Source organism: Staurois parvus, unplaced genomic scaffold, assembly GCF_062004578.1.
Source record: "Staurois parvus isolate SC_StPar_1 unplaced genomic scaffold, SC_StPar_1.0 ptg000639l, whole genome shotgun sequence".
NCBI lineage: Eukaryota > Metazoa > Chordata > Amphibia > Anura > Ranidae > Staurois > Staurois parvus.
The window spans coordinates 2,949,429-2,976,137 of record NW_028318435.1 but is presented as its reverse complement, the minus strand read 5'-3'; the positions used below and the strand labels follow the sequence as shown (position 1 = coordinate 2,976,137).

The 26,709-nt window shown below is 42.0% G+C and overlaps 1 protein-coding gene across 2 annotated transcripts in view; it reads right to left on the bottom strand.

Annotated features, from left to right (window-relative positions):
* The window catches only part of MGAT4D (MGAT4 family member D), a 189,547-nt gene that overhangs the window by 11,582 nt on the left and 151,256 nt on the right, over positions 1 to 26,709 (bottom strand). Inside the window, exons 14-16 of one of the 2 annotated variants that reach the window (XM_089693886.1) lie at positions 8,486 to 8,598; positions 5,783 to 6,573; positions 1,315 to 1,390 (exon numbers count right to left, since the gene is read on the bottom strand). In XM_089693886.1, the coding sequence (XP_089550012.1) occupies positions 6,550 to 6,573; positions 8,486 to 8,598 (137 nt within the window). In that variant the 3' untranslated portion in view covers positions 1,315 to 1,390; positions 5,783 to 6,549. The remainder of the gene's footprint in view (positions 1 to 1,314; positions 1,391 to 5,782; positions 6,574 to 8,485; positions 8,599 to 26,709) is intronic. The other variant, XM_089693887.1, reaches the window with a different exon arrangement.

Sequence of the window (26,709 nt, the reverse complement as noted above, 5' to 3'; positions counted from 1 at the left end):
TCAAACTTTGGGGGGGGGGGGTCAAACTGCAGCCAGTGGGAGAAGAAAATGCCCTGGCATTGGCAGAAGTAAGCAATGCCATAGACTTGGTAGTCAGTGTGAGGAATAGTACCCCATCATTGGTGTTGGTGGGAGGAACGGTGCTCCATAATTTGCATCAGTGGGAGAATTAGTTCCCCATTCTTGTTGTCAGTGGATGGAATAGTGTTCCATCAGGGTGTCAGTGGGGAGAATAGTGCCTTGTATCAGTGGAAGGAATACTGCCCCAAGGACTGGATAAAGGCAAAGGGTCACATTTGGCCCGCAGGCTGCGGTTTGGATATCCCTTTGCTAGAGGTTGTCTGCAGGTAGTACAGGAAGGGTAAGTACAAGACCAGCCACAAGGAGAGAAAGCAGCAGTGACTGGCTTTTATTACAGGAAGATCCTGCACAAAGGTTTCAAGTAAGAATGCACAGGCCTCTTCTATTTAGACTATATTTCTTATCCCAGAGTTCAGCTTTAAGTACGTCTGAGTCACAGACATGGAAAACGCATGCTGTAAATAACAGTTTAGCAATGGCAGCCTTCACTATTATTCGCGCATGACAAATTCCCTTGAAGTCTGGAGCTGAGCACCACTCAAAAAGGAAGCAGACCTATGTTTCTTCCCACTAAATTCATTTTTCTTAATACAGTATATGTAGGCAGAGTTCTTGAACACTTCTCCAACTGTTCTGATCTACGACAGTTCATGAAACAAAAGAAACATCAAAGACTATAGAAACTGGCAAAACTTACCAGCCTGATACTTGTAAAGCTGGTTTTAGTCATTAGATCTCTGTTTTGTGGAAAGGTGTGGCAAAATGTTCACATTACCTTAACACACATACTCACAATGCGGTGTAATGTAATTGTGAATGCGCAACACAGCACACTACAAAGCACACTGTGTGAGTTGTGGTGCACACTAAAACAAGGTACTTGTCTGATTTTCTTGTGTGTGACATCATCCATCTGCCTCTCTACAAGGCTCCATGTGAATGACTGAGCAGCACTTAGCTCCTCTCGATTTTGTTCGGGAATGAGACAGGAAGTCCCCCTACCATTGCTGGAACACATTGCTGTAAACTGTATGTAGCTGATGCTACATATAGTTTAAACATAGCTGACAGCGGACACATGAACGAATAAAAGAATTAGTTAGTTTAGGCAAGCTTGGCAAAAACAAACTATTAAAAGCGATAGCAAAGTTGGATTTAGTCATTAAGTGATCTCATAGCAGAAGTTCAGTTGGCAGAAAAAAATTAGACTCCATGTGTACCGAAAACACTCACTTTAATTAAGGCTGATTTGGGTTCATTTTGAGCAGAATGTTCCACTGAAACTGCAGAGTAGTAAAAGAAGAAATTTCTGCATAAAAGGTCAACAAAACAGAAGGATATAAATTAAAAGAATAATATTCAATACACAAATCACAAAAATGATCAAAAGTACCATTAAATAAATAAAAATTATTCAGATAGGCAAACATACATAAAACATTGCCATTTAACAAAACTCTGATTCTGAAAAAGCATAAACTTGAACTACACTGTGCAAAGATATTTACAGTAATGTCTCGAAAAGCAGCTCTGAAATTCACAATTCATTGGGAAGACATAACACATAGCCCTGAGCTTGAATAAAAGAGCACTTGCCATTCAAACATACTGAAGACTGTTATTTTGTATCCAAAGAAGATTCAAAGTTTTGAATCAGAAGGGATTAAGTGCATCAGTCATAGATCATAAAAATGCCTCACAGCACAATGGAATGTCACTAGTCTCCAATAAGCCACATTTTACTTTACATTTTAGTTCATCACAAACAAAACTGTAACGTGGACCACTCTATATAGACAGCAAGTACTCTTTAATGCCCTCAATTGTGAGATCTGGGAATGGAAAAGCAAAAGTAAAGAAGAACGAACTATGGCTACAGGACTGTCTGCTTTTGCACTTTGGTTTCTATTTAAAAGCAAAAGGTCACCTAAAACCAGTATTAAAATGGTAAAGTCTGGTAAAATGGGCTGAAAATCAGCAGGCAATTAAAATTGAAATATCCTCCTGTGCTCAACTATGACATTACCTAATAAATAGCCAGCTGCTATCACCTATTCCTTATACCTCAGGATGTGTAAATTATAAACTATATAGCGCTTCACCATTTTTTGTATTATGAAAATCAGCAGACTTTCAGTCTGTGTGTACAGCTGTCTGTTCTACAGAAGCCGACTTGACTGTCTTCTGTTGAACAGGAAAGCTGGAAAACCAGCATTTGATTAGCACTCACAGCCAATGGCTGCTAGCGCTGATCACTGTATTCTGGTGAGAAAGGGGGTAGGGGGGGGGGGGGAAATCAGGGACTGGTGGGAGTCTGAAGCTGAAAATTCAATTACAATTTAGTTTCTGTCTTTCACAGTCAGTAGTCTTGGACAAGCAATAAAATACACGGAATCAACAAAATTAAAAATGTACAAATTCATCAAAAGTTTTGCTAATAGTTATGGCCTGACACAGACAGAATCAGCCATTAGTAGTAGCCTGGGGTGCTAAAAATGGTGCTGGCCCTGCTGGGGTACAGAATCCAGTGAGACTAAAATATACACAGACTTCAAACCACCTTGTAAACATATTTTGCTTTGTAAAACATTTCACAAATTCCTCAAGGCACAATTTTAAGAAGATGGACTGAAACCCCTAGAAATCCTTAGCTAATAAATTTGCCCTATAAAAGTTACAACATTAAAAAAAAAAAGAAAATATGCAGTAATATCAAAGTAAAGGGATCTAAGCTGCCACTGCTGACCTATCCTGAAATTACTACATACTGGGGATGTCAAGCTGATCCAATGACTTCAACTACTTTGAGTAAATAGCCAGAAATTAACATGCAGTTTAGCAATGCTCACTTCACTGCTTTGCATATGTTCCAAGCCAGAGATTTAAAGTATTGAAGTCAGAGGATCAACATGAAAATCACACAAATCATTTTTAGAAGACCTCAGCAATGGGTGCCTGAATATTTGTCTCAGTACAGGTTTCCTTTAAGTTACATGCCGGCATATGTTTTCTTCAGTTACGCCATTTGGTTAGCTTAAAAGTGCAAAGAGCAAAGGCATACAGGAAAACCACTTCAACCAGGCACATTTAGCATTTCACTAGTTTACGGCAATCAGAACAGCAAAACGTGGTTTATTAATGACTGCTGTAGGTTACTGTACTTTGCTCTTTGTGGGATTACATAAAAACCTGCATGCTCATTTCTAGCTGTATAACAATTCTGTATCTGCAGCAATAAACTGTGCTGATTTGCACATCTTGCATGGCTATTACTATTAATTCCTAGTAAATGATTTTGTAAAATTTGTGTGTTTTAAGTCACACATATCTCAGTAGTTCTCACACATCTGGTGTTGAACACAACACGATTTACATAGATATTTAGACCTGAAATATGTAATGTCATTGACACTTCAAGCTGCATGCATGACGGCTTTCTAAAGTGTACCTATCAGAAAAGAAAACTGGACTTTCCTAACTTTTTTTTTTATTATAAGGGTGCAGGTTCAAATGTTATCATCTTGATCCTGGCTTTAACATGCAGTAAATAAAGTGCTTGTTCCAGGTCACTCACTAGGTTGTAAAGTGTTACTAAACCCATGACGCTGCATTCGCTATATCTGGTCTTCCACTGTACAATATAAACAATATATAAACTGCTAAATACCTTTTCTCATTAGCAGTACATATCAGTCTATCAGTGCCGAGCACTGGTTTTCATTCTCTTCTGACTGTCCTATGAGGCTGCATTACTCCTGACCCTCTGTCCGGACTCTATAAAAAAAACTCTCTAGAAATGCACACCAAACAGAGCAAGTGCAGACTTCCCACTGCTGCTCTGTACTATGGTGGATGGATCGTGGACAGTAAAAGATTGGGGAGGATCAGAGAATTCGGGATGAAACAGCCTTTTTACACAGTGTAGGGGATTAACCCCTTAGGTTCCACAGTGAGTATAACAGGCATGCTTTACTGCATATACAGACTGATTTCACTATTTGGGTTTAGTAACACTTTAATTTCATATCAGTTGGCTCCGCATGACAGCCCTGAAAGCAGAATACAGTAGTTCAAATTATGTCAGCAACAGCAGCTCCGACATTTCTATCTCAATAGTTTTAAATTAAGCTAACTGTACACATTAGAAGGCAGCTGAGCCTGCGTCAATGATCTGGTCTCTAGCTTTATTTTTTTTGAAAAAGAAATCAAAATGTTGGGGAGAAGTGGGTGGGAGAAAAGTAGCTATATAGGTTATCTGCATTGTAAGGCCCCTATGTAGTGCTCAATTTTCTTTTGTTCAGCCTCTGAGCTCAACGGGAGAAAATAGATAGATTACCTCTTCCCTGCTAACTGCGGACTACTTTATTTGTGTGACTGGGGCAGTCTGAGTGCAGCAACATTGGTGAACAGGGACTACATCTGGTATGATGTTGTTTGAACAATTTTCCACCCGGCTCTGTTAATTTTTAAATTGACATATTTTTTTAGCTGCGTGGTGCTTGCAGGGCCACCCATTGCTCAAATTCTGGCCAATTCAGGAGCAGCAGGCTGAAATTCAAGTCATTTATGGGGGCCCTTAGGGAAAAGAACCAGCTACCCTTTTGAAATATCCAGCCCAGCTGAACATTAGTGCCCCCTGTAAATAGTTTCCAAGGGAGTTAACTATCATTGTCTGGATCAGGTGACAATTTCATATCAACTGTGTAATTAGTGTGGAAAAATGGGCAGGTATTTTGTCCAACACAATGCCTTCTCTGATGTACCCAACGTTTTGGTAAGGAGAGACACTTTTAGCCTCTGCTAAGTAATTACTGATGTCTTTTACATCTCAGCCAAAGCTATTATATAGGCAAATATTTCAGCCATCATATATTCCTATAGAGAATCCACTATGGAGAACAGTGCCACCACCTAGGGAACATTCAGAGAATGAAGTCATAGCCAAAAGGGTCAGCTTACAGAAGATGCTGGCTGTCAAGGCCAAGCTGGAAAAGTTCTCTCTATTAAAGGCACTTACAGAGTTTTGTGGATCATCACTCAATGGTTTTTAGTGAAGAGTGAATAAGGTAAGGCAAGACTGCTATAGAAATATTACTCATTATGCTCAAAGTTTTGCAGTGTTCCTAAGAATCCCTCTCACTCACAGAATATATCTCCAACATGTAGACGGAGAATTGCAGGAGAGCTGAAAGCACATGACCCTCTTGTTCTGAATGGTGTAACTATACGGTCTCCCTTTATATTGCAAAAAACTATGCAAACTGTTGCGCTATAAAAATCCTGTATAAAAAAATGGCAAACAGAAAGGTGGAATAAGAGCGTTGTTATCAAAATAACATTACGTCATCCTTACTGAAAATGAACACTATCCAACAATCCAAAAATTACCAATGTGACCTTTTAAGGAATTACTGATTTGCCTAAAAAAAAAAAAATCTGGATAAGCCATTTCTGCTTTGATTTGTCTTATTCCTGGGATGGATCTGAAAATTGTGAGTGCTGAGGCAAGCTAGTGACATTTTGAAGTATGAAAACTACTGGGTGGAGTTTTGATTTAACTATCTGAAAAAAACATATTAGGCAGTATGGTAGGTAATATTATAGTGGACCTAAAGTAAAATATTGACTTTAGTTCAGTTGCTCCACACTGCCATGTCTGTTAAAAAAAAAAAAAAAAAAGTTAGAGCACTGGAATACTTACCTGACATGTTGGTATGTACTCCTTCTAGGTGTCTTCATGTCTAATTCAGCTTCTTTGGTACAGCTCTGTGTGAGGCAAGGGCACATGATGGCTGCTCAGGCAGAGGCAGTCAGTTCTTCAGCTTCATACAAGCTGTGCCAAAAAAGCAGAAGTGAAGACAGAGGCTAGTAGCTCTTCGGGAACCTGCACCTGCTGACAGCTCAATATGTCAGTATTTGAAAGCAGTAGCTTAGAACAGCAGACCTAAAGTAAATATTTAACATTAAGTCTGCTTTACTTTCAGTGCCAATAAATGTTGAGTATAATTGCTAGAAAACCATTGCATTCTATGCAAACACAGCGCATTAGTACACTTGCAATAGTATCAAGAGGTGTTTTAAATTGTAAAGCGCTATCATTTCATAAGGCTTACAGAGAACATTCCAGCAAACAAATGGTTTACAGTGTCCAGTACCTTGATCCTGTAATTAAAGAAAAACCTAAAAAGGTTCAGTGATATCAAAGTTCTTTGGTTGCATCACTTCTGTGTGCATATAGCTCCTGCCATCGTTACTACGAACGTTGATCTTAAGAATTGCAAACAAACTTATTAAAAGTTCCTTTGTAAAAAGAACAAACAATTATTAAATATAAATAGCTAAATTATTTCCAGCATAAAAAATATATCTATATAGTTTTCTTCATTCTTCCATTGATGCCATTCAAACTTCAGAGAAGTCTTGCACTCTCCCAGCAGAGGGCAATAAAGCCTCAGTTTAAAAAGTAGACTATTTCTTCAGTTTAATAAATATCTGGAAAAGAAACACAATAGGTAATATACTCAAAGACAATCCTTTCACTGTAAGTGTAAATTAAGATATAAATCAAATATTTGTTGAAGTGTGAGTTAATTTTTATTCCAAGCTCTTGCTAGATCAGGCCATTTGAAAGGGCGGACAAAATACCTAATTTAGCTTTGGAGGGGACTAAACTATTTAGGTATGGTGCTAGAATTCATAATAAGTTAACCTTTCCATTGTTCAAACACTTTGTGGAAGGATGATGAATCTTTCCTATACCTGCAAAACCAGTTTAACATGTATAGGTGTTATCTAAAGGCATGCAGAGGAAGCAGCCACTGTGGATCTATTTATACTTCTATGTAAATAAATCAAAGGTGTAAACTTGCAATGTGATTTAGCAAGTATTTTACAACTGAGTCTAGAAAAGAATGACCGCTACAAACTAGCGGAATGTCATGAACATAATATTTCCAATATATTAACAATATAATTTCCTTCAGCTGAAAAGTCTACTACAGGGCATATATTACAGGCAGCTGTAACAGGTTCATAGTTCAACGCTTGACTGGATTTAAATTACTCAGTATATTGAAGATCATTGGTTTAATAGTGCAGCTTGTTTATCATAGTGCTAGGGTGATATGAATGCAGCAATTACTGTAAAAAAAAACCCTAGGGCAAATGGAGAGTTCATATATTGCAGTTTACGAATCCTTATTTGTGGTGGCTGCATTAGATTAGGCGTTTTCCCCCCTCTGTTTTCACCTAAAGATCTGCCCAGTAACACACCTCCTGTATTAGGCCCCTTCAAAACGGGGCGGGCCCCATTGGAGTACACTTGCTCAACAGGGAATCTGTCCACTGATCCCTGCTGAGCAAGTGGTTGGCTGGTCTGTCTCCACTTTACATCTGACTGCCATCTGATCTGTTTCGCAAAACAGATAATGAAAGGATCCCCATCCATCTGTTTTTAGAAGACAAGCTCAGAGCAGATGTAGGTGGGTGTAAAACGGACACATGTCTGCTTGCACCCGCTGCTTCATAGCAGAGACTGGAAAGTCCAATCAAGTCCACCTGAAAAACGGACAGGAGGACCCGATCGGTCCACTAGGATGAAAGGAGCCTTGGAAGTGCCTTCACTCTGGATGAAGGAGCAATGGGGACACTTTAAGACTGCAGCATTGTCAGTCTGGGGGAAGGGGAATGCTAGATGTAGTAGCAGATTTAAATACACTAACAAACTGAAGCCAAACTCCAGCTAACACTTTATAAGTTACAGCAACTGTTTTTTTCTTTTGGGATAAAGAAAGATTTATTTTACATATATAAAAGCTGATCATTGTAAGCACCCTTGCCAGTGTTAAACAGTTTGTCCCAAGCCTTTAACTGCTACATCTGCAGGATAAATTGTTCTGTTGAAAAACAACAGATTTACTGGCTAGATCATCAGGTGAAACTAAAGGAAAGAAAGCCTGAAAAAGAAAACAAATGTATCCATCGCATTAGGTCTCATGCACATTGGGCATTTTTTAAGCTGCTCCTAGGGGTGTCTTGTGCTTTTTTTTTCTCTTGAAAAATAGGCTAAAAAAACTTTAATATCTACATCATGAAAAGCTACAGGTGTTTATACAGAGAGGGTCTTTTGAAAAGCTGCTCCATTCATAAAGCTATTTGTGAAGCAAGTGGCACAGATGTAGATATATAACAGGGTGCTACAAATTGTGACAAGAACAGAAGTTCAAAAATTTAGTAGAGTAGTGCTCAGGATAGATTACCTATTTTAACTATTTTCTTAGATGGATCATCTGTTTTAACAGAGGAAATTGGTATGCTGATACATAGTTCTGCAACAGACTGACCGCTGTATAAATGTGGATTAAAAACAAGTTGTGTCCTACAGCAAGATGAACATAAATCTCACCTCACTTAATAAAGCCCAAACAGGGGACTCTGTGATAATCTTCAGACGAATGGCTTTGATTTTTCCCAAAACGCTATTAACGTCACCTTCAGCAATGCCATTAAGAAACTTTCCTATGAGAAAACAAAATATGTTACAGATGAATTGTACTGTAAATGGGACCATGTAGTAAAACTGATTTGAAACCTAAAACATCAGTTATTAGGGAACAGTGAATACATGTTCAAATAGATTGGATTATGATAATGCTCCAGACAATATAAATGTTTGTATGACCAACCTTGAGTTTAGGATGCTGATTTTGAAAGTGTGGGCTACTATGGAGCTCCTTCTTTAATGTGAATAGTACAAGCAAACAAAAGCACCTAGGAGGAGCACTAGCAAGTCCTGCTTCCAAATATACAGTTCAAATGGATAAACTCCCTCTAACAATTAACAGTTGTCACTACCTTGTGCACAGTCTTAACGGTATAGTGCTCTCACTTATGCCCTTGCACAAATCATTCGTAATACCTCATCTGGAATATGCAGTTCAGTTTTGGGCACCAGTCCACAAAAGGATATCCGGGAACTGGAGAAAGTGCAGAGAAGGGCAACCAAACTGATAAGGGGCATGGAGGAGCTCAGATATGAGGAAAGATTAGAGGAACTGAATTTATTCTTTCTTGATGAGATTAAGGGGGGATGTGATCACAATGTACAAATACATAGGCGGTCCATATAGTGAACTTGGTGTAGAGTTATTCACTTTCAGGTCATTACAGAGGACAAGGGGGCACACGCTTTACATCTGGAGGAAAAGAGATTTAACCTTCACATACGGAAAGGCTTCTTCACATTAAGAGCTGTGGACTCCCTCAAGAGTTGGTTCTGGCCCAGCTCAGTATATAGTTTTAAAAAAGGCCTTGATGCATTCCTAAATGTACATAATATAACAGGATATAAAAATGTAGAGGTAATAACACCATGGGGAGTTGATCCAGGGAATATCTGATTGCCTCCTGGAAGATAAAGAAGGAATTATTTTCCCCCACTGGAATGAATTGGATCATGCTTTATTGTTTTGTTTTTTTACCTTCCTCTGGATCAACTGTAGTAGGTATAGGATTATGTATATGGGAGTTTTCAATATCTTTTTTTGTGTTGGTTGAATTAGATGGACTAGTGACCTTTTTTCAATCTCAAGAACTATGTGAGCTTTCTGATCCCATATCAGATAGGTTGATCTCTTATGTGTCAACCTACTATAACTGTCAACTTGTTAAAGTGATTTTCAGGGACACTTTAGCCCTGGTTCACAGTGATGCAGCGTTTTCAGTGCGAATTTTGCACCGCATCAGAATCACACTCCATTCATGCGAACAGCTGTGGGTATCTATGTTAAGTTTACAACAACCCGAAAGAAGTTCACAAAACACAGTGCAATGTGCAGAATCAAATCACATAGGTGTGAATACCCATGCGATCCGATTCTAGTGCAGACCCAAAAAAGGGGCCTGCACGTTTTTGGTGCGGGTGCGGTGTGATTAGAGTCATACAAAATGTATGGCTTCAGTAGCACCACACACAAATTGCATGTGATTTGCGGTGCATTTCCTTTGCGAATCACATGCGATATACCACACCGCATGTATGTGAACCCAGGCTTACTGTTGAGATGGTGTAATTAAACACATTTGACACAGTCATGGAAGGCTATAGAATAATACATACCTTGTGTTCTAAAATGAATACTGCATTGCAAAGCTTAGAAAATATTTACAAATGTGTCTCTGGCACTCAGGAACTATAAATTATATTTAGTTGCTCATTAACAAATCAAAAAAGCTGCAGGTGAAAAGAAAACCTGCAGGACACATCTTATTGTAAAGGCTTTTTTTTTTTTTTTATTTTTTTTTTTTAAGTATAACAAACATGTTATACTTAAACTGAACCTCATCTTCTCATGTTCCCCGTTGGTGCTCCTGGCTCTTCCTCTTTTTTAAGTGCCCCCACAGCAAGCCACTTGCCATTAGAGCACTCATGGGGGCTCAATCCTGAGTCATGCTGCCTGTGTTTAGAGACACAGAGTATGGCTCCACCCTGCCCCCCTGGCCATAGGATTTGACTGACATCAGCAGGAGCCAATGACTCCTGTTGCCTCAGCAAGCTTCTGAGAGAGCAGGGAGAGGGAAGAGAGCAGCTACAGACGGGCACTGTGCTGGATCAAGTGAGGAGTCATGTAAATAAAAGGGGATGGTGGGGGGGGGGGGGGATACTGCTACCTAAACATTTTTTAACAATGCAGGGAATGCAATAAAGTAAAAAATGTTTAGGCTTTAGGACCACTTTAAATCTGCTGTCCAGTTGACAAAACTAAGCTTAGTCTTCTGACTTTCAAGTAAATTCAAAGGTGTTTTCCAGTGTTTTGCAACTGTAAGGTATGTACAACTGTTTTATACATGGTTTCTTATAACAGTGAAAACAGTTTGTCATGAGGGAATTGTTGTCAGGACCTGTTTTTTTTTTTCCCCCAGACATAAGCCCTAAGAAGCAGAAGTACTTCTCCTGAAGTTCAAATACCAGTTTCTGACCACTGTGTATACTTGTGTGGTATACTATGTTGTGATATCACTGATAACCATGTGGCATTGGGAAGCACTATTTGCTAATGAATTCTCAAAACCAAGGACGACTGGTCCCTAGTGTGGTAGAAAGAGAATACTAGCAATATAAAAAGATGCCACAGACATTGGCTAGAGGTTAAATTGCCAAGTATTTACAGATATTTAAGTTGAATGATTTGAAAATGTGCTTGTTAGGATTGTCCAAGTGTGCATATTTATGTCAAAGGAGGAGGGTACACAGCAACCAAAAATCTTAGCATCAGCCTTATCCCAGGGGAAACTGTAGAGATCAACTAGAAAATTAAAACCATGTGGTTGCTACTGCTCCAAAACAGTTGGCTAGGGGAATCTCCTGCCATTCACATTCAAGAATACATACACTGACCTACCAAAACATTATGACCACTCAATGTAGCACATCGAAGCATGGACTTCACTAGACCTCTGAAGGTATACTGTGGAATCTGGCACCAAGTCGTCAGTAACAGATCATTTAGGAACTGTAAGTTGTGATGCGAAGCCTCCATGGATTGGACTTGTTTACCCAGCACATCCCAGAGATGCTCAACTGGATTGAGATCTGGAGAATTTGGAAACCAAGTAAACACCTGAAACTCACGGTGTTCCCCAAACCATTCTTGAACTCACCAGACCAGGCCACTGTCTTCCATTGCTCCTGTGTTCCAGGTTTAATGCTCATGTGTCCATTGTAGACACTTTTGGCAATGAACGCAGATCAGCATGGGTGCCCTGACTGGTCTGCAGCTACATAGCCCCATGCACAGCAAACTGCGATACACTGTGTATTCTGACACATTTCTATTGGTACCAGCATTAATTTTGTCAACAATTTGAACTACAATAGATCTTTTACTTGACTGAACTACATGGGCCAGCCTTCACTCCCAATATGCAATAATGAACCTTGGCTGCCCATGACCCTGTCGCCACTTTGCTGGCTATTCTTCCTTGAACCACTTTTAGTAGGTCCTGGCCACTGTAACCAAGAAGATCCCACAAGAGCTGCTATATTGAAGTTGCTCTGACCCAGTCATCTAACCATCACAATTTGGCCCTTGTCAAAGTAGCTCAAATCCTTCCGCTTGTCCATTTTTTCTTCTTTCAACACATCAACTTCAGGGAAAACATGTTCACTTGCTGCCTAATATATCCCATCCACTTTCAGGTGCCATTGTAATGAAATAATCAATGTTACTCACTTTACTTATCAATGATCCTAATGTTATGGATGATCGGTGTATATGGGTACATTCATTTCTGTATTGTCACAGTAGGGCTACAAGTACTGAACTATATACACCTTCCCAGTAACTTCTACCATATTGTATAACATATGAACAAAATTACAAAGCCCCTACAACAAAACTGGCAAAGGTGCAAGTCCCAGGATGGACTGCTAGCTACAGGTATTGTGATGTATAGCATACTAGGTATTGTGCACTGCTATATCAAGCGATTTAAATATAAAATTAGAAAATCTTTATACACTTCAGTAATCTTCTGATACATTCAGCTACTTAAAGATTAAAATAATTGTTGTCCAATCCAGCTGTTTTCAGCAGGATCAGGGAATTAGCTTTGTCCTACCCAATGCCACCAGTTGGCCATTGGGTGGAAACAGTATACTGGAGAGGTAAGAAAACCTATTTTGCTCACAGCATGTTCTACATGAACTATGAAGTACTGGACTGCATCTGCCTACACTTCTTGTCTCTATTCGAGCCTCTGAAATAGGATTACCTGGCCAAGCCTAGCGTTCACATTTATTAACTCACTTGGTTACAAGGACAGCTTTAGGGGTACATCTGATCACCCTTTACCATCAGAGACATCCCTTACTCAACGTGTAACCAAACATCTTAGCATCATTCTTACCCCAGGGTAAACAGTAGAGCTCAGCTAGAAAAGTAAAACCTTGTTTTTAGTTTTTAACAGAGCTCCAAAATGGAATGTCTATTGCCATTCATACACAAGTATACATATATCGGTAGTTTGTATATAATGAAGCAAACAAAGAAACAAATCTAAGTAAAAAACATAGGGGGAAGGAACAGGACTTTACTGGTACCAGGCATGACACAAATACATAACACATTATTTAGAAGACTGAAAACACATATACAGTATCTCACAAAAAGGAGTACACCCCTCACATTTTTGTAAATATGTTATTCTATCTTTTCATGTGACAACACTGAAGAAATGACACTTTGCTACAATATAAAGTAGTGAGTGTACAGCTTGTATAACAGTGTAAATTTGCTGTCCCTTCAAAATAACTCAACACAGCCATTAATGTCTAAACCGCTGGCAACAAAAGTGAGTACACCCCTAAGTGAAAATGTCCAAATTGGGCCCAAAGTGTCAATAGTGTGTGTGGCCACCATTATTTTTCAACACTTCCATAACCCTCCTGGGCATGGAGTTCACCAGAGCTTCACAAGTTGCCACTGAGTCCTCTTCCTCTATGACAACATCACGGAGCTGGTGGATGTTAGAGACCTTGTGCTCCTCCACCTTCTGTTTGAGGATGCCCCACAGATGCTCAATAAGGTTTAGGTCTGGAGACATGCTTGGCCAGTCCATCACCTTTACCCTCAGCTTCTTCAGCAAGGCAGTAGTCATCTTGGAGGTGTGTTTGGGGTTGTTATGTTGGAATACTGCCCTGCGGCCCAGTCTTCCAAGGGAGGAGATCATGCTCTGCTTCTTTATGTCACAGTACATGTTGGCATTCATGGTTCCCTCAATGAACTGTAGCTCCCCAGTGCCGGCAGCACTCATGCAGCCCCAGACCATGACACTCCCACCACCATGCTTGACTGTAGACAAGACACACTTGTCTTGTACTCCTCACTTGGTTGTTGCCATACACGCTTGACACCATCTGAACCAAATAAGTTTATCTTGGTCTCATCAGACCACAGGACATGGTTCCAGTCCTTAGTCAGCTTGTCTTCAGCAAACTGTTTATGGGCTTTCTTGTGCATCATCTTTAGAAGAGGCTTTCTTCTGGGACAACAGCCATGTAGACCAATTTGATGCAGTGTATGGTCTGAGCACTGACAGGCTGACCCCCCCACCTCTTTAACCTCAGCAGCAATGCTGGCAGCACTCATATCTATTTCCCAAAGACAACCTCTGGATATGACGCTGAGCACGTGCACTCAACATCTTTGGTCGACCATGGCGAAAACCTGTACTGAGTGGAACCTGTCCTGTTAAACCGCTGTATGGTCTTGGCCACCGTGCTGCAGCTCAGTTTCAGGGTCTTGGCAATCTTCTTGTAGCCTAGGCCATCTTTATGTAGAGTAACAACTCTTTTTTCAGATCCTCAGAGAGTTCTTTGCCATGAGATGCCATGTTGAAATTCCAGTGACCAGTATGAGAGAGTGAGAGCGATAACACCAAATTTAACACACCTGCCCCCTTTCACACCTGAGACCTTGTAACACTAATGAGTCACATGACAACAGGGAGGGAGAATGGCTAATTGTGCCCAATTTGGACACTTTCACTTAGGGGTGTACTCCCTTTTATTGCCGGCGGTTTAGACATTAATGGTTGTGTTGAGTTATTTTGAGGGGGCAGCAAATTTACACTGTTATACAAGCTATACAATCACTACTTTACATTGTAGCAAAGTGTCATTTCTTCAGTGTTGTCACATGAAAAGATATAATAAAATATTTACAAAAATGTGAGGGGTGTACTCACTTCTGTGAGATACTGTATATATAAAAACTATTTCCCAATGAAACAAATCCCTACTCAAATTACTATATCTCTGATAGTGAAATGATATAAATCACTGTACACAACTTCAAAATCTAGCAATTCAATTTTGAAGTTATGTACAATGATTTATATAATTTCACTATCAGAAATGTAACTTGTAATCTTGTAATAGGAATTTGTTTGCCTGGGTAGTTTGGATATATATATATATATATATATATATATATATATATATATATATATGTTTTACATTTGTAAATAAAGTTTAATTTTTTTTATGGATTTGTGTCATCCCTGGTACCAGCAAAGTCCTGTTCCTTCTTCCTTTTCCCCTCTTCTTTTACTTCGAATTATATGATCTTTGGATGTAGTACATACTTGGCAGCACATATTTTATGAATGGGTAGTTTGTATAGATATTGTCCCATTAGGGCTACAAGAACTGAAATGCATAATCTTTACCAGTAAATCCTACCACACTGTATAACACATGAAAAAAATGGCAAAGCCTGTACAACAAAAGTGGCATAAGTACAACTGCCAGGATGCCCACTTGTATGGCTAGCTTAAGAATCACACAATTGCTACTAGGCTACTGGAAATGTGGGGTTGCTTGTCAAAATGCACTCATTCAGCCTTGCGAAAGTCCCTTATCTAGGTAAGAAATCCAAGAAGTGAGAACAGAAATGGTGCAACTGCTTACCCAGAGAATCTTATTAAGTATTTACAGCTAATTAATGAATAATGGATAGTAACTGCTTGTGCTACCAAGGCACTGTAGGAAACAGGTTCCTTCAGTTTCTCAGCCAAACTAAACAATACTATATAATTATTTAATTAGCCTTTTACTGCAGTTACTGGCACTAGTGGTTTACCAGGTGATATATTACATAAACAATATTACGGATCCTAATTTAAAGAGCGTGTTAATGACTTCTATGCCTCTTGTGCCCAGCATGCAGCCTAAAGTGGGGCACACACTAGCAGAAAATCAACAATTCCGTATGAGGAATGATCGTTCAATTTTCGTATACTTTCTACACAATTTGCAACATCCGAGTCAAAATTTACAAACGAAAATTTTCAAAGGGACAAACTCCAAAAATTCTCTCATGCAGTAAGTAACAGTACTAACGATTTTCATTTAACGTGTACTGTTTTCATACAAGAAAAATTGGATACGAAAGTCTGCGCACATTCAGAAACTATAGATAATCTCTGTTACAACATTTCTACATCAAAACAAGAAAAAAACCTTTTGTCATTTGAGAATTTTCATACAATACCATCCTCAAGCTCAACTAGCTGTGAAACATCGAGGAAAACAGGACGATCATTCGCCTGATTCTCTTATGGTGTGTACTTAGCTTAAGGGCCACATGTGGCCTGTTGGAACTTTGTGTGTGGCCCTTTGCAGACCCCAGTAGTTGGAATAGGGACACCGACTTGCAAAGGGGCTGTAACAGAAGATCTCTAGCAGTTTAATTGAGAAGGACCAAAGCTCTTTGGGCCCTACTTCTCCTATGGATCACAAGAGTGCACTTAGTTCTGCACTCTTGTGACACATTTTCAGCAGACAGAGGGCTAAAGCCTGGTGTTGGTGGACATCACTGAGCTAGTCCAGACTCTGGAAAGATCCTGACTTTACTGTCAAGATCCACCCAGATACCTGACCTGCAGCTGGCTCAGCCTCTCAGCATACCCCTGAGAGCCTGAAGCTCCTCTCCCTTCTACAGCCCGGCGCTCTAGTGAGTGCTGGAGAGGCAGAGCAGAGAGCCGGTGATTGCCAGTCACTTAACATTGAGAACTGAGCGATCAGCAGTCTTTGATCACTCAGTTCTTGGTCTTACAGGCAGCAGGAGACAGATGCAGCGTCAGATCGATGCATCCGCCCATGTGAGTTTCCCCCCCAAACTTAATATGTCCCGAGTCTATGACTGTCTCCTCCAGACACAATACATTATGTTTGCAGTGTTAAACACTCCCTCCAGTATCTCAACTATTTCTTACAGTTTTAACATTACTCATATTATGTGTTGCCTTTTGATGCTTTCATGGGCCACAATTGACTGTGCCCTCCCAGAAATCCCCCTGGATATGACAAACTTTACAAAATTTGACCGCTTATTAATTTTTTTCCTAAGAAGAAAACTCTAATTTTTGGCACAGTGCAAGCAAATTGGTATGACTTCCCTCAATGACTGTTGACCACAAAGCTAATAAGAGGAGAGTTTGCAGAATAAGGAGATTTTGGTCCTAAAATGGAGGGATAAAAGGGAAGCATATGTCCTTTCCTTCATCCGCAATACCACCTCCATGGAAATCCAATGAAGGCAGGGTCTGGTCCAAAAATTTGATTGCACACATGACTACAGTCAATTAATGGAAGGTGAGGATTATAACAACCAAATGATACAGCCCTATCTGGCAGCAGAAGATCCTATTACTGGTACAAAAAAAGTCTTCATATACCTGTTCCAATTGCCTATTTATAATTCCTATGTCATCTGTCATAAGTCCATAGAAAGACCTGGCTCCTTTTTCAAATATCATGAGGATAGTGTCACAACCCTTATCTACCAGAAAGGCCTCCACTTGAAAACATTCATTCTGATGCAGGCTGCATGAGAGACATTTCCTAGATATTAATCCTCCCACAGAAACAGGCCGAAAATCCTCCCCAAACTTTTGTGCATGCACCAGAGGTAAAGTAAGGTGCATGTGACACCCATTATTATTGTCCACAATCCTCCTAACAACCTGGCCTATGCATAGGAGACTGATAATTTTGTAACCATATCTCACTACGATATTAGTAAAGGTATGGTGAACATATTTCTGACAAACTGCCATTTCCCCGTACCTGATCTCCTACATGCCAATCATTTGCCTTTTCTCAATCATGTTTCTGTCTGCTGCCTGGACTGACCATTTGCCTGCATACTGACTATGCTTCTGCCTTCTGCCTGAACTAACCCTGGCCTTTTAATCAGCCATGTTTTTTTTTCCTGCCACCTGGACTGATCTTTTGTCAACACATGGGTCTCATGTATGCAGTGAGGGGCTTCAGAGTATTGTTTCAGAGTGAAGAAAAGTAAACTTCTGACTTTCCCTGGGATTCCCAAATCAGGGTCTGGAGTATAGAGGCTTTAAACACTTGCCTACTGGGCACTTACACCCCCTCTGTGCCCAGGCCAATTTTCAGCTTTCAGTGCTGTTGCGATTTGAATGACAATTGCGCAGGCCATGCAACATTGTACCCATATAACATTTTTATCATTTGTTTCAGACAAATAGAGCTTTCTTTTGGTGGTATTTAATCGCCACCGGGTGTTTTATTTTTTGTGCTATAAACAAAAAAAGAGCAAAAAAAAAAAAGTTTTTCTTTGTTTCTATTATAAATTTTTTCTCCTTCACTGATGTGCATTGATGAAACTGCACCGATAGACAGCACTGATAGGCAGCACTGATGAGGTGGCACTGATGGGCATTGATGATGCGGCACTGATAGGTGGCTCTGATGGGGACTGATAGGTGGCACTGATGGGTGGTGCTGACTGACAGCCCTGACTGGAGGCACTGCTGGGCGGCACTGCTGGGCACTGGTGGGTGGCACTGATCACCAGGGCACTGATAATCAGTGCCGATCTCCTCTGTGACAGCTGTCGGTTATCGGCAGTACTTTCCTCATGCTATGACAGCATGATGAAAGTGCTACCTATAACCGGCAACTGTATTTACTCCGTGATAATTTGACACAGCTGATCATGTGATAAAAGGCCACTGTGATTTGCCTTTTACCCCATCACATGATCAGCTGTGTCCGTAGGATCGCTGGGTGCGTGCCCGTGGGGGCACGCAAGAGGGCCATTCTGGGAGGACATCATATGATGCCCTCCCAAAACTGGGTAACCGCGCTATAGCCGTTATTCGTCTATAGCGTGGTTACCAAGTGGCTAAAGAACTTTGAGTGTGAAGAAGCCTCAAACCCTGTGTCCAGGTCTTACCTGACCAAAGCCCTAAGTCTGAGAGCAGCAGGGAGCTGCAAATGTGCATAGAAAAGCTGTGAATAACACAGGTGTGCAGTGAGACTGTTTGTGGGGTCATTCTAGAGATCAGAGTCTGAGGCTGAAGCATCAGTGCTATGACAAGAGCCAGGAGGCTGATTATCATTTGCCTTTGCCTGCATACTAACCATGCCTCTGCCTGTCACCTGAAATGACCCTGGCCTGTTAATGGACCACGTCTGCCTGTTGCCTAGACCAAATCTTTGGCTGTTGCTGACCATGTCTCTGCCTGCACCAGTACTGACCCATATGCACATCCCATTGGCTATGTTCCTCTCAGACACCAGTCCTACCTATCTGCAACAGACAACTGCACTACTAGAACCACAGGTAATTCTTCCTGACCAGTGAGCATAGCATTGTGCTATGGGGCAGCCACATACCATTAGGTTAGGCCTGCTTGGCTTTTAGGAACAGGGATTGCTGTAGGTGAAGCTACACTATGCTATATTCACTGACCACTCGTACAGAGGCAGCAATTACAGGGCATTGTTTTCTATACAGCATTGGTTGATTTTCATGATACACAGGTTGCAGTGTCTGGCACATAATCAGTCCAGACATTGAAAAGGTCTTACACGTGTTGTATCCCATACTCGGAAGGAGTAGCAAAATGTGTTTTGAGGTGTTATTGTAATTCTAAGCAAGTCCATGCTGTTTGTTAGCTATATGTTATTAATTGACAACTTTTCCTTCCACATTTTCCTGAAACTTGTGGCAAAAAAAAGACATTTTAAAAAAAGACTTATTATGCCTCATACAAAATACGTTGGAGTGTTTGCTTTCCAAAATGTGGTCATTTTGTGTGCATTTTCATTGTACTGGTACCCCATGGCCTCCAAAAATATAATAGGTAGTCAGGAAATTAGATGTGTAATTTATGCCACTAGAATGCCTGAAGATGTTCCTTGGATGTTGGGCTATGTGGCTAGGCTGTAAAAAAGTCTCACACATGTGGTATTGCCATACTCGGAAGGAGTAGCATAATCTATTTTTGTGGTGTAATTCTAAGCCAATGCTGTAAATTAGAATTATCTTATAAATTGAGAACTTATAAAAAAAATACATTTTCATTTTTTACCATATTTTCCAAAAGCTTGTGTTAAAAAAAAATATATGATATTTTCAAAAGATTCATTATGCCTCTTAGAAAAAAAGCTGGGTGTTCGCTTTACAAAATGTGGTAATTTGGGGGGCTGTTTCCACTGTCCTGGTGCTCCAGAGCCTCCAAACATATGATAGGTAGTCCAGAAGTTAGATGTGTAATTTATGCCCCTAGAAAGCCTGAAAGAGCTCCTTGGATGCTGGGCCCCACTATGCATCTAGGCTGCAAAAAAGTCTCCCACATGTGGTATTGCCATACTCGGGAGGAGTAACAGAATGTGTTTTGTGGCAGAACTGCAAGTATGCTTATGCCATGTGTGAGAAATAACTTCAAATGACACTTGTGTGATAATTTTTTTTTTTTATCATTTTCCAAAGAATTGTGGTAAAAAATTACAATCTTAAAGAAAAATCACCATGCCTTTTCTAAATACCTTAGATTGTCTACTTTCCAAAAATGGGTAATTTGGCGGGTATTTGTACTGTTCTGGTATGCACACAGAGATGGGCGCGGTCATCCATTCTGCTCCAAACAACTACATTTTGGTATTTCTCTTAATTTCCCAAATCAGTCTCCCTCCTCCGATTTCCCCCCTCCCTCAGGAATGCAAGCAGCTTATGATGCTGAGCCCTGCCTAACAATTCCTCTGCCAAATAAGGTAGGGAAGATACTAGTTGATGTTGTGTAGAAAAAGTAGCTGTTAGTTTTTGTGAGGAGTCAGACAACTGAGGACCGTCTCGATACAACATCTATTGGACAGAAAGCAAAGGAGAATCTCGCGGCAACAACGAAACCTAATGCGAGACCAGAAATCCCTTTTTTAGCTCATCAGACTCGACACTGCTTAACTCTAGGCATTTATTTGGCAAGTACTTATTTACCTAAACTTCTTTCTGTTATCTGTTTGCTGTGCTCTGTATATATATATATATACAGTCAGGTCCATAAATATTGGGACATTGACACAATTCTAACATTTTTGGCTCTATACACCACCACAATGGATTTGAAATGAAACAAACAAGATGTGCTTTAACTGCAGACTGTCAGCTTTAATTTGAGGGTATTTACATCCAAATCAGGTAAACAGTGTAGAAATTACAACAGTTTGCATATGTGCCTCCCACTTGTTAAGGGACCAAAAGTAATGGGACAGAATAATAATCATAAATCCAACTTTCACTTTTTAATACTTGGTTGCAAATTTTTTGCAGTCAATTACAGCCTGAAGTCTGGACATCACCAGACGCTGGGTTTCATCCCTGGTGATGCTCTGCCAGGCCTCTACTGCAACTGTCTTCAGTTCCTGCTTGTTCTTGGGGCATTTTCCCTTCAGTTTTGTCTTCAGCAAGTGAAATGCATGCTCAATTAGATTCAGCTCAGGTGATTGACTTGGCCATTGCATAACATTCCATTTCTTTCCCTTAAAAAACTCTTTGGTTGCTTTTGCAGTATGCTTTGGGTCATTGTCCATCTGTACTGTGAAGCGGCGTCCAATGAGTTCTGAAGCATTTGGCTGAATATGAGCAGATAATCTTGCCAGAAACACTTCAGAATTCATCCTGCTGCTTTTGTCAGCAGTCACATCATCAATAAATACAAGAGACCCAGTTCCATTGGCAGCCATACATGTCCACGCCATGACACTACCACCACCATGCTTCATTGATGAGGTGGTATGCTTAGGATCATGAGCAGTTCCTTTCCTTCTCCATACTCTTCTCTTCCCATCACTCTGGTACAAGTTGATCTTGGTCTCATCTGTCCATAGGATGCTGTTCCAGAACTGTGAAGGCTTTTTTAGATGTCGTTTGGCAAACTCTAATCTGGCCTTCCTGTTTTTGAGGCTCACCAATGGTTTACATCTTGTGGTGAACCCTCTGTATTCACTCTGGTGAAGTCTTCTCTTGATTGTTGACTTTGACACACATACACCTACCTCCTGGAGAGTGTTCTTGATCTGGCCAACTGTTGTGAAGGGTGTTTTCTTTACCAGGGAAAGAATTCTTCGGTCATCCACCACAGTTAATTTCTGTTGTCTTCCGGGTCTTTTGGTGTTGCTGAGCTCACCGGTGCGTTCCTTCTTTTTAAGAATGTTCATAAACAGTTGTTTTGGCCACGCCTAATGTTTTTGCTATCTCTCTGATGGGTTTGTTTTGTTTTTTCAGCCTAATGATAGCTTGCTTCACTGATAGTGACAGCTCTTGGGATCTCATCTTGAGAGTTGACAGCAACAGATTCCAAATGCAAATAGCACACTTGAAATGAACTCTGAACCTTTTATCTGCTCATTGTAATTGGGATAATGAGGGAATAATACACCTGGCCATGGAACAGCTGAGAAGCCAATTGTCCCATTAATATTGGTCCCTTAACAAGTGGGAGGCACATATGCAAACTGTTGTAATTCCTACACCGTTCACCTGATTTGGATGTAAATACCCTCAAATTAAAGCTGACAGTCTGCAGTTAAAGCACATCTTGTTCGTTTCATATCAAATCCATTGTGGTTGTGTATAGAGCCAACAATGTTAGAATTGTGTCGATGTCCCAATATTTATGGACCTGACTGTATATATATATATATGTTACATCTTCTCTCTGTAAATATTCTTACTGCACCCTTTTAACCTTTTGGTAATAAATCTTACTTTCTGAAAGTGTTGAATTGTTTCTATAGCTCTTAATTGCAATTTACTAATCCCTGCCTCTAAAAAGAACGCTACTATGAGTATTTAACCCTCTGTATAACCGAACTGTAGAGATAGCGGGATACTGACGGTTAACCAATCATCCTAATGTATTGCTGAGTTTCCTCTTTCTCTGTATAAAAAGGAGGTGGTGGCAGTGTGAAGGGTTAATTGCATAATTAACCTGACCCAGTAACAATCGTATTCAGGCTGCTGGTACGTCGATCATGGTCCAATTAGCGGGAACATCAGTGTGCAGGGTGCAGCTAGGTGTGGCATTGTTACGCACATGACAGCGCGGTTTTAGACTGGCTAGTCCTTCGGTCATGAGTTTGGTGAGAAACGCTGGGGTCTGACGCCGCGCCCGTCACATATTGTTGACAGCGTACGTGGGATAGTTGCATTAGGAGCTTCAGTGCACTGTTAAAAATTAGCTCTGCACTGAAGGATTGTAACCTTTGTGGAAACAGTCCTTAGAAACAAGTTGTGCATATTTTATATATATGTATATAGAGAGACATACAGCAACAGCTCCTTTCTTTTTCTGCTTTCTATTCTATCTTTGCTTGCAATTACGCCTGGGGCACCAGAATACAAGAAAATGAGCAAAAATGATTTGAAGGCAGAATGTACCTCACGAAGATTGGACGTCGGTCGCAAAAATCATGAAGATTTGATTCGGGACCTATCGGAGGATGATATCCGAGCAGAGCAGAACTCGGGGGAACTTAACCATGACGGGGTTCCCGCTAAATCCGATCCCAGTGGCTCAGAGACGGCCACGTAGAATAGGCATACAGAGACTGACACTGGAGGATCACCGAATGTTATCACGCCACCGCCTGAGCGGGCCAGCACCGGAGTGCCTGTAACCAGCAGAGACTCTCCTCAGATGCAGGAAGCCCTGAAACGCAAGGAGACAGATCTTGAGGCATATCTGCGGTACATGGAACGCCAGGCTGAGAGGGGGGCTGCGGAACGCCAAGCAGCGGCTGACAGAGAAGCTGCAGAACGCTGGGCTGACAGAGAAGTGGCGTAACAGCAAGCAGCGGCTGACAAAGAAGCTGCGGAACGCCAAGCTAAAAGAGCGGCTGAGAGAGAGGCGGTGCAGAAGGAAGCTGATCATTGGCATGAGCTGGAGACGGCGAGGCTCCAGCCACAGCGTCAGGTGCAGAACCCCGGGTCCCTAGAGCACAGGGACACCACTCTGGCCGTGGGCACAGCCGCTAAGTTTCCAGTGATGGACAAAGATAGTGACATTGACATGTATTTACTGTCATTTGAAAAAAAGTGCAGTCAGTACCATGTGCCCCCAACTCAATGGGCTCGGTACCTGACCCCAGGGCTATGAGGCAAGGCCCTGGATGCATTTGTTGAAATGCCAGAGGGGCAGGACGACAATTATGAAGTTTTAAAAGAAGCCATCAACCGGAAGTACCAGATGACCCCAGAAGTGTACCGCAAGCGGCTCAGGTCCATGCAAAAAGGGACCTGGGGACTCTTACATGGATGTGGCGAGTCGCTGTCACGATCCGCCTGGCGGCGTCTCTATTGGTCCACAGCACGGGGTTCCTCAGGGCGCGGGGCCTAAGTCCCAATTTGCTTATTCACCAGAGCCCCTGATGGTGGGGATGGACTTGAGCAGACGGAGACCAGGTCGCGACCCCTGAATACGTCCGACAATGGTAGAGAGCACCGTCAGAGGAGTGTGGGTAAAGGAGTCTGATGTGAAGAGGCTGGCAGATCTGGTAACCGGGACCGATCCGTGCGGGATGGATGGATGGATGGTCTGGGTGACGTGAAGTGTAGTCAGGCAGGCCAGGTCAGCAACGTGCGGGCAGCGAGGTACCGGAGGAGTAGGCAGAGAATGGTCGGGGTCACAAGCCGGGTTCAGTAACTAGCGGACAGCGCGGTACAGAGGATCAGGCAGAAGGATGGTCAGGCAAGCCAAGGGTTAAGCAGGAGACAATCAGCAGGGTCAGGTACAAAGCAGAGGTCGGCAACGGAATAAGCACAGGATCAGGTATCAGGAACAGAGCACAAAAGACCAAGCGGCAGCTTGACATACCTCTAGTCCTGTTTAAATAGCCCGCCCTGCGCTGTCATTGGTGCCAAGCACGCATCCGCGATCGCGAGTGCGCATGCACAGCCGTTGCGATCGCCCAGGTCCCACTGCTCGCTGGCTAGGGTACATCGGTGTTCTGCACATGAGCCGCCCAGGGCATCGCAGCAGGGACACCGATCCCTGACAGTCGCTTACGCATCACATTCCGGCAGTGGACTAATGGACTGAAAGCTGACTCCTACGAGTCTTTAGAAGATCTCATGATACGAGATCAGCTCCTGCATATCTGCCTAGCAGACGTCAGATAGTTTGTCTTAGAAAGAGAACCAGCCTCTGCTAAAGCTGCAGCCGATTTGGTAGATACCTTTGTCCACATGCGGGTGTGTGACCCTCACAAGGCTCCTCCGAATGGCTGGAAAGGAGGGAAAATGCCCCTAGCAACCCCTCCTACGTCGGTGAGTCAAGATCCCCCTCAACCAACACCTGCAGCACCTGGGGCCAAGCCATTCCTGACTGACAACAGCAGATGTTTCACCTGTGGGAAAGCCAGACATCTCAGGACGCAGTGTCCTGAGCAGAAGCAGATGACATCATCTGGCCAGCCAGCCAGCAACTCTTCTTCAGTGCTGTTTGTCCACAGGAAGATGCGGGTAACCCCCGCCAACTTGCAGCCAGTCACTGTGGGCAACTGGTCTGTAACCGGTTTCCAGGACACCGGAGCTGAAGTCACCTTGATCCGGCCAGAGGTGATTAAGCAAAGGAACCTCATCCCAGGAAAGTTCCTTACCCTCACGGGAGTTGGGGGGACCCGTTCACGCATACCCTGTGGATAGGTATTCATCGATTGGGGTGCGGGAAGGGGGATGAGGGAGGTGGGGGTCTCGGATGAAATTCCCACACCTGTTTTGTTGGGTGCCGATTTGGGTACTCTTGTGTCCTATTACGCCCCTGCCAAGAATACCCGGAAAGCCCCCCTGGAACTCTCCGGACATGCCGAGGTACTGTGTGCAGATGTTGGGGTAATGTCTGGGCAACCTGTGGATGGACAGAGGGAGGGGGCTGGGAATGGAGTGGGGTGGCAAGATTCTTCATTAGCTGGAGAACGAGAAGAAATCCCCTTGCAGGGGGAGGTATCGAACTCATGTGTCATGGACATTAGAAACGTACCTGTTGATAATGATGATGATGAAGCTGACATTGATAATGTTGATGATAATGTTGATACGGTCAATGATAGTGATAACGATGACGAGGATGCTGATATTGATAATGTCAATCACGTTTATGATAATGTTGATAATGCTAATGATGATGATGGTCATGAAGATACAAATGATGCATTTTCATTGTTGGGGGTCAACCACAGTGCTGTGAAGGGGGCAGAGGTACAATCTCTGGGGGCTGAGCAAAGGGATGGTCTGGATAGGCATGTTCCTTGCCTAGGCCCAGAGGATTCTACCTTGATAAGTGTCCAAGCGTTGTCCTTGCATGGTACTGGAGAGCCGGCTGGGACTTGTAGTTTCATGTGTAAGGCAGCACTGGAAAGCAATTCACACATGGGCCTCAGCAGACAGATAGCTGTAAGCTTCCCTGCTGAGAAAGGTAAACAAAGACCTGACAGGGAGACTGAAAGCATGTCATATGATCTGACCTGTCCTGGTGTGTCACCAGGCAGACAAACATGTGTCCTAGGCAGTGACAGCACACCTGGATTGGAAGTGCGAGGGGCCTCATTGGAGTTGATCAGCGGGTCTCCGAGAGGGGACTGCGGCTTTCAGCTACAATCACCTCTCCTTTACATTCAGGTACAGGAGCTGCTGGCAAGGCCTATGAGAGATGGTGTCAGAGTTCAGGAAAACCTGGAGAGAGCTCAGCGTGCTGTTCATGAGTTGGACGGCAGGGTGTATCCTTCCCCCATGCCTTCAGCCAACCTCA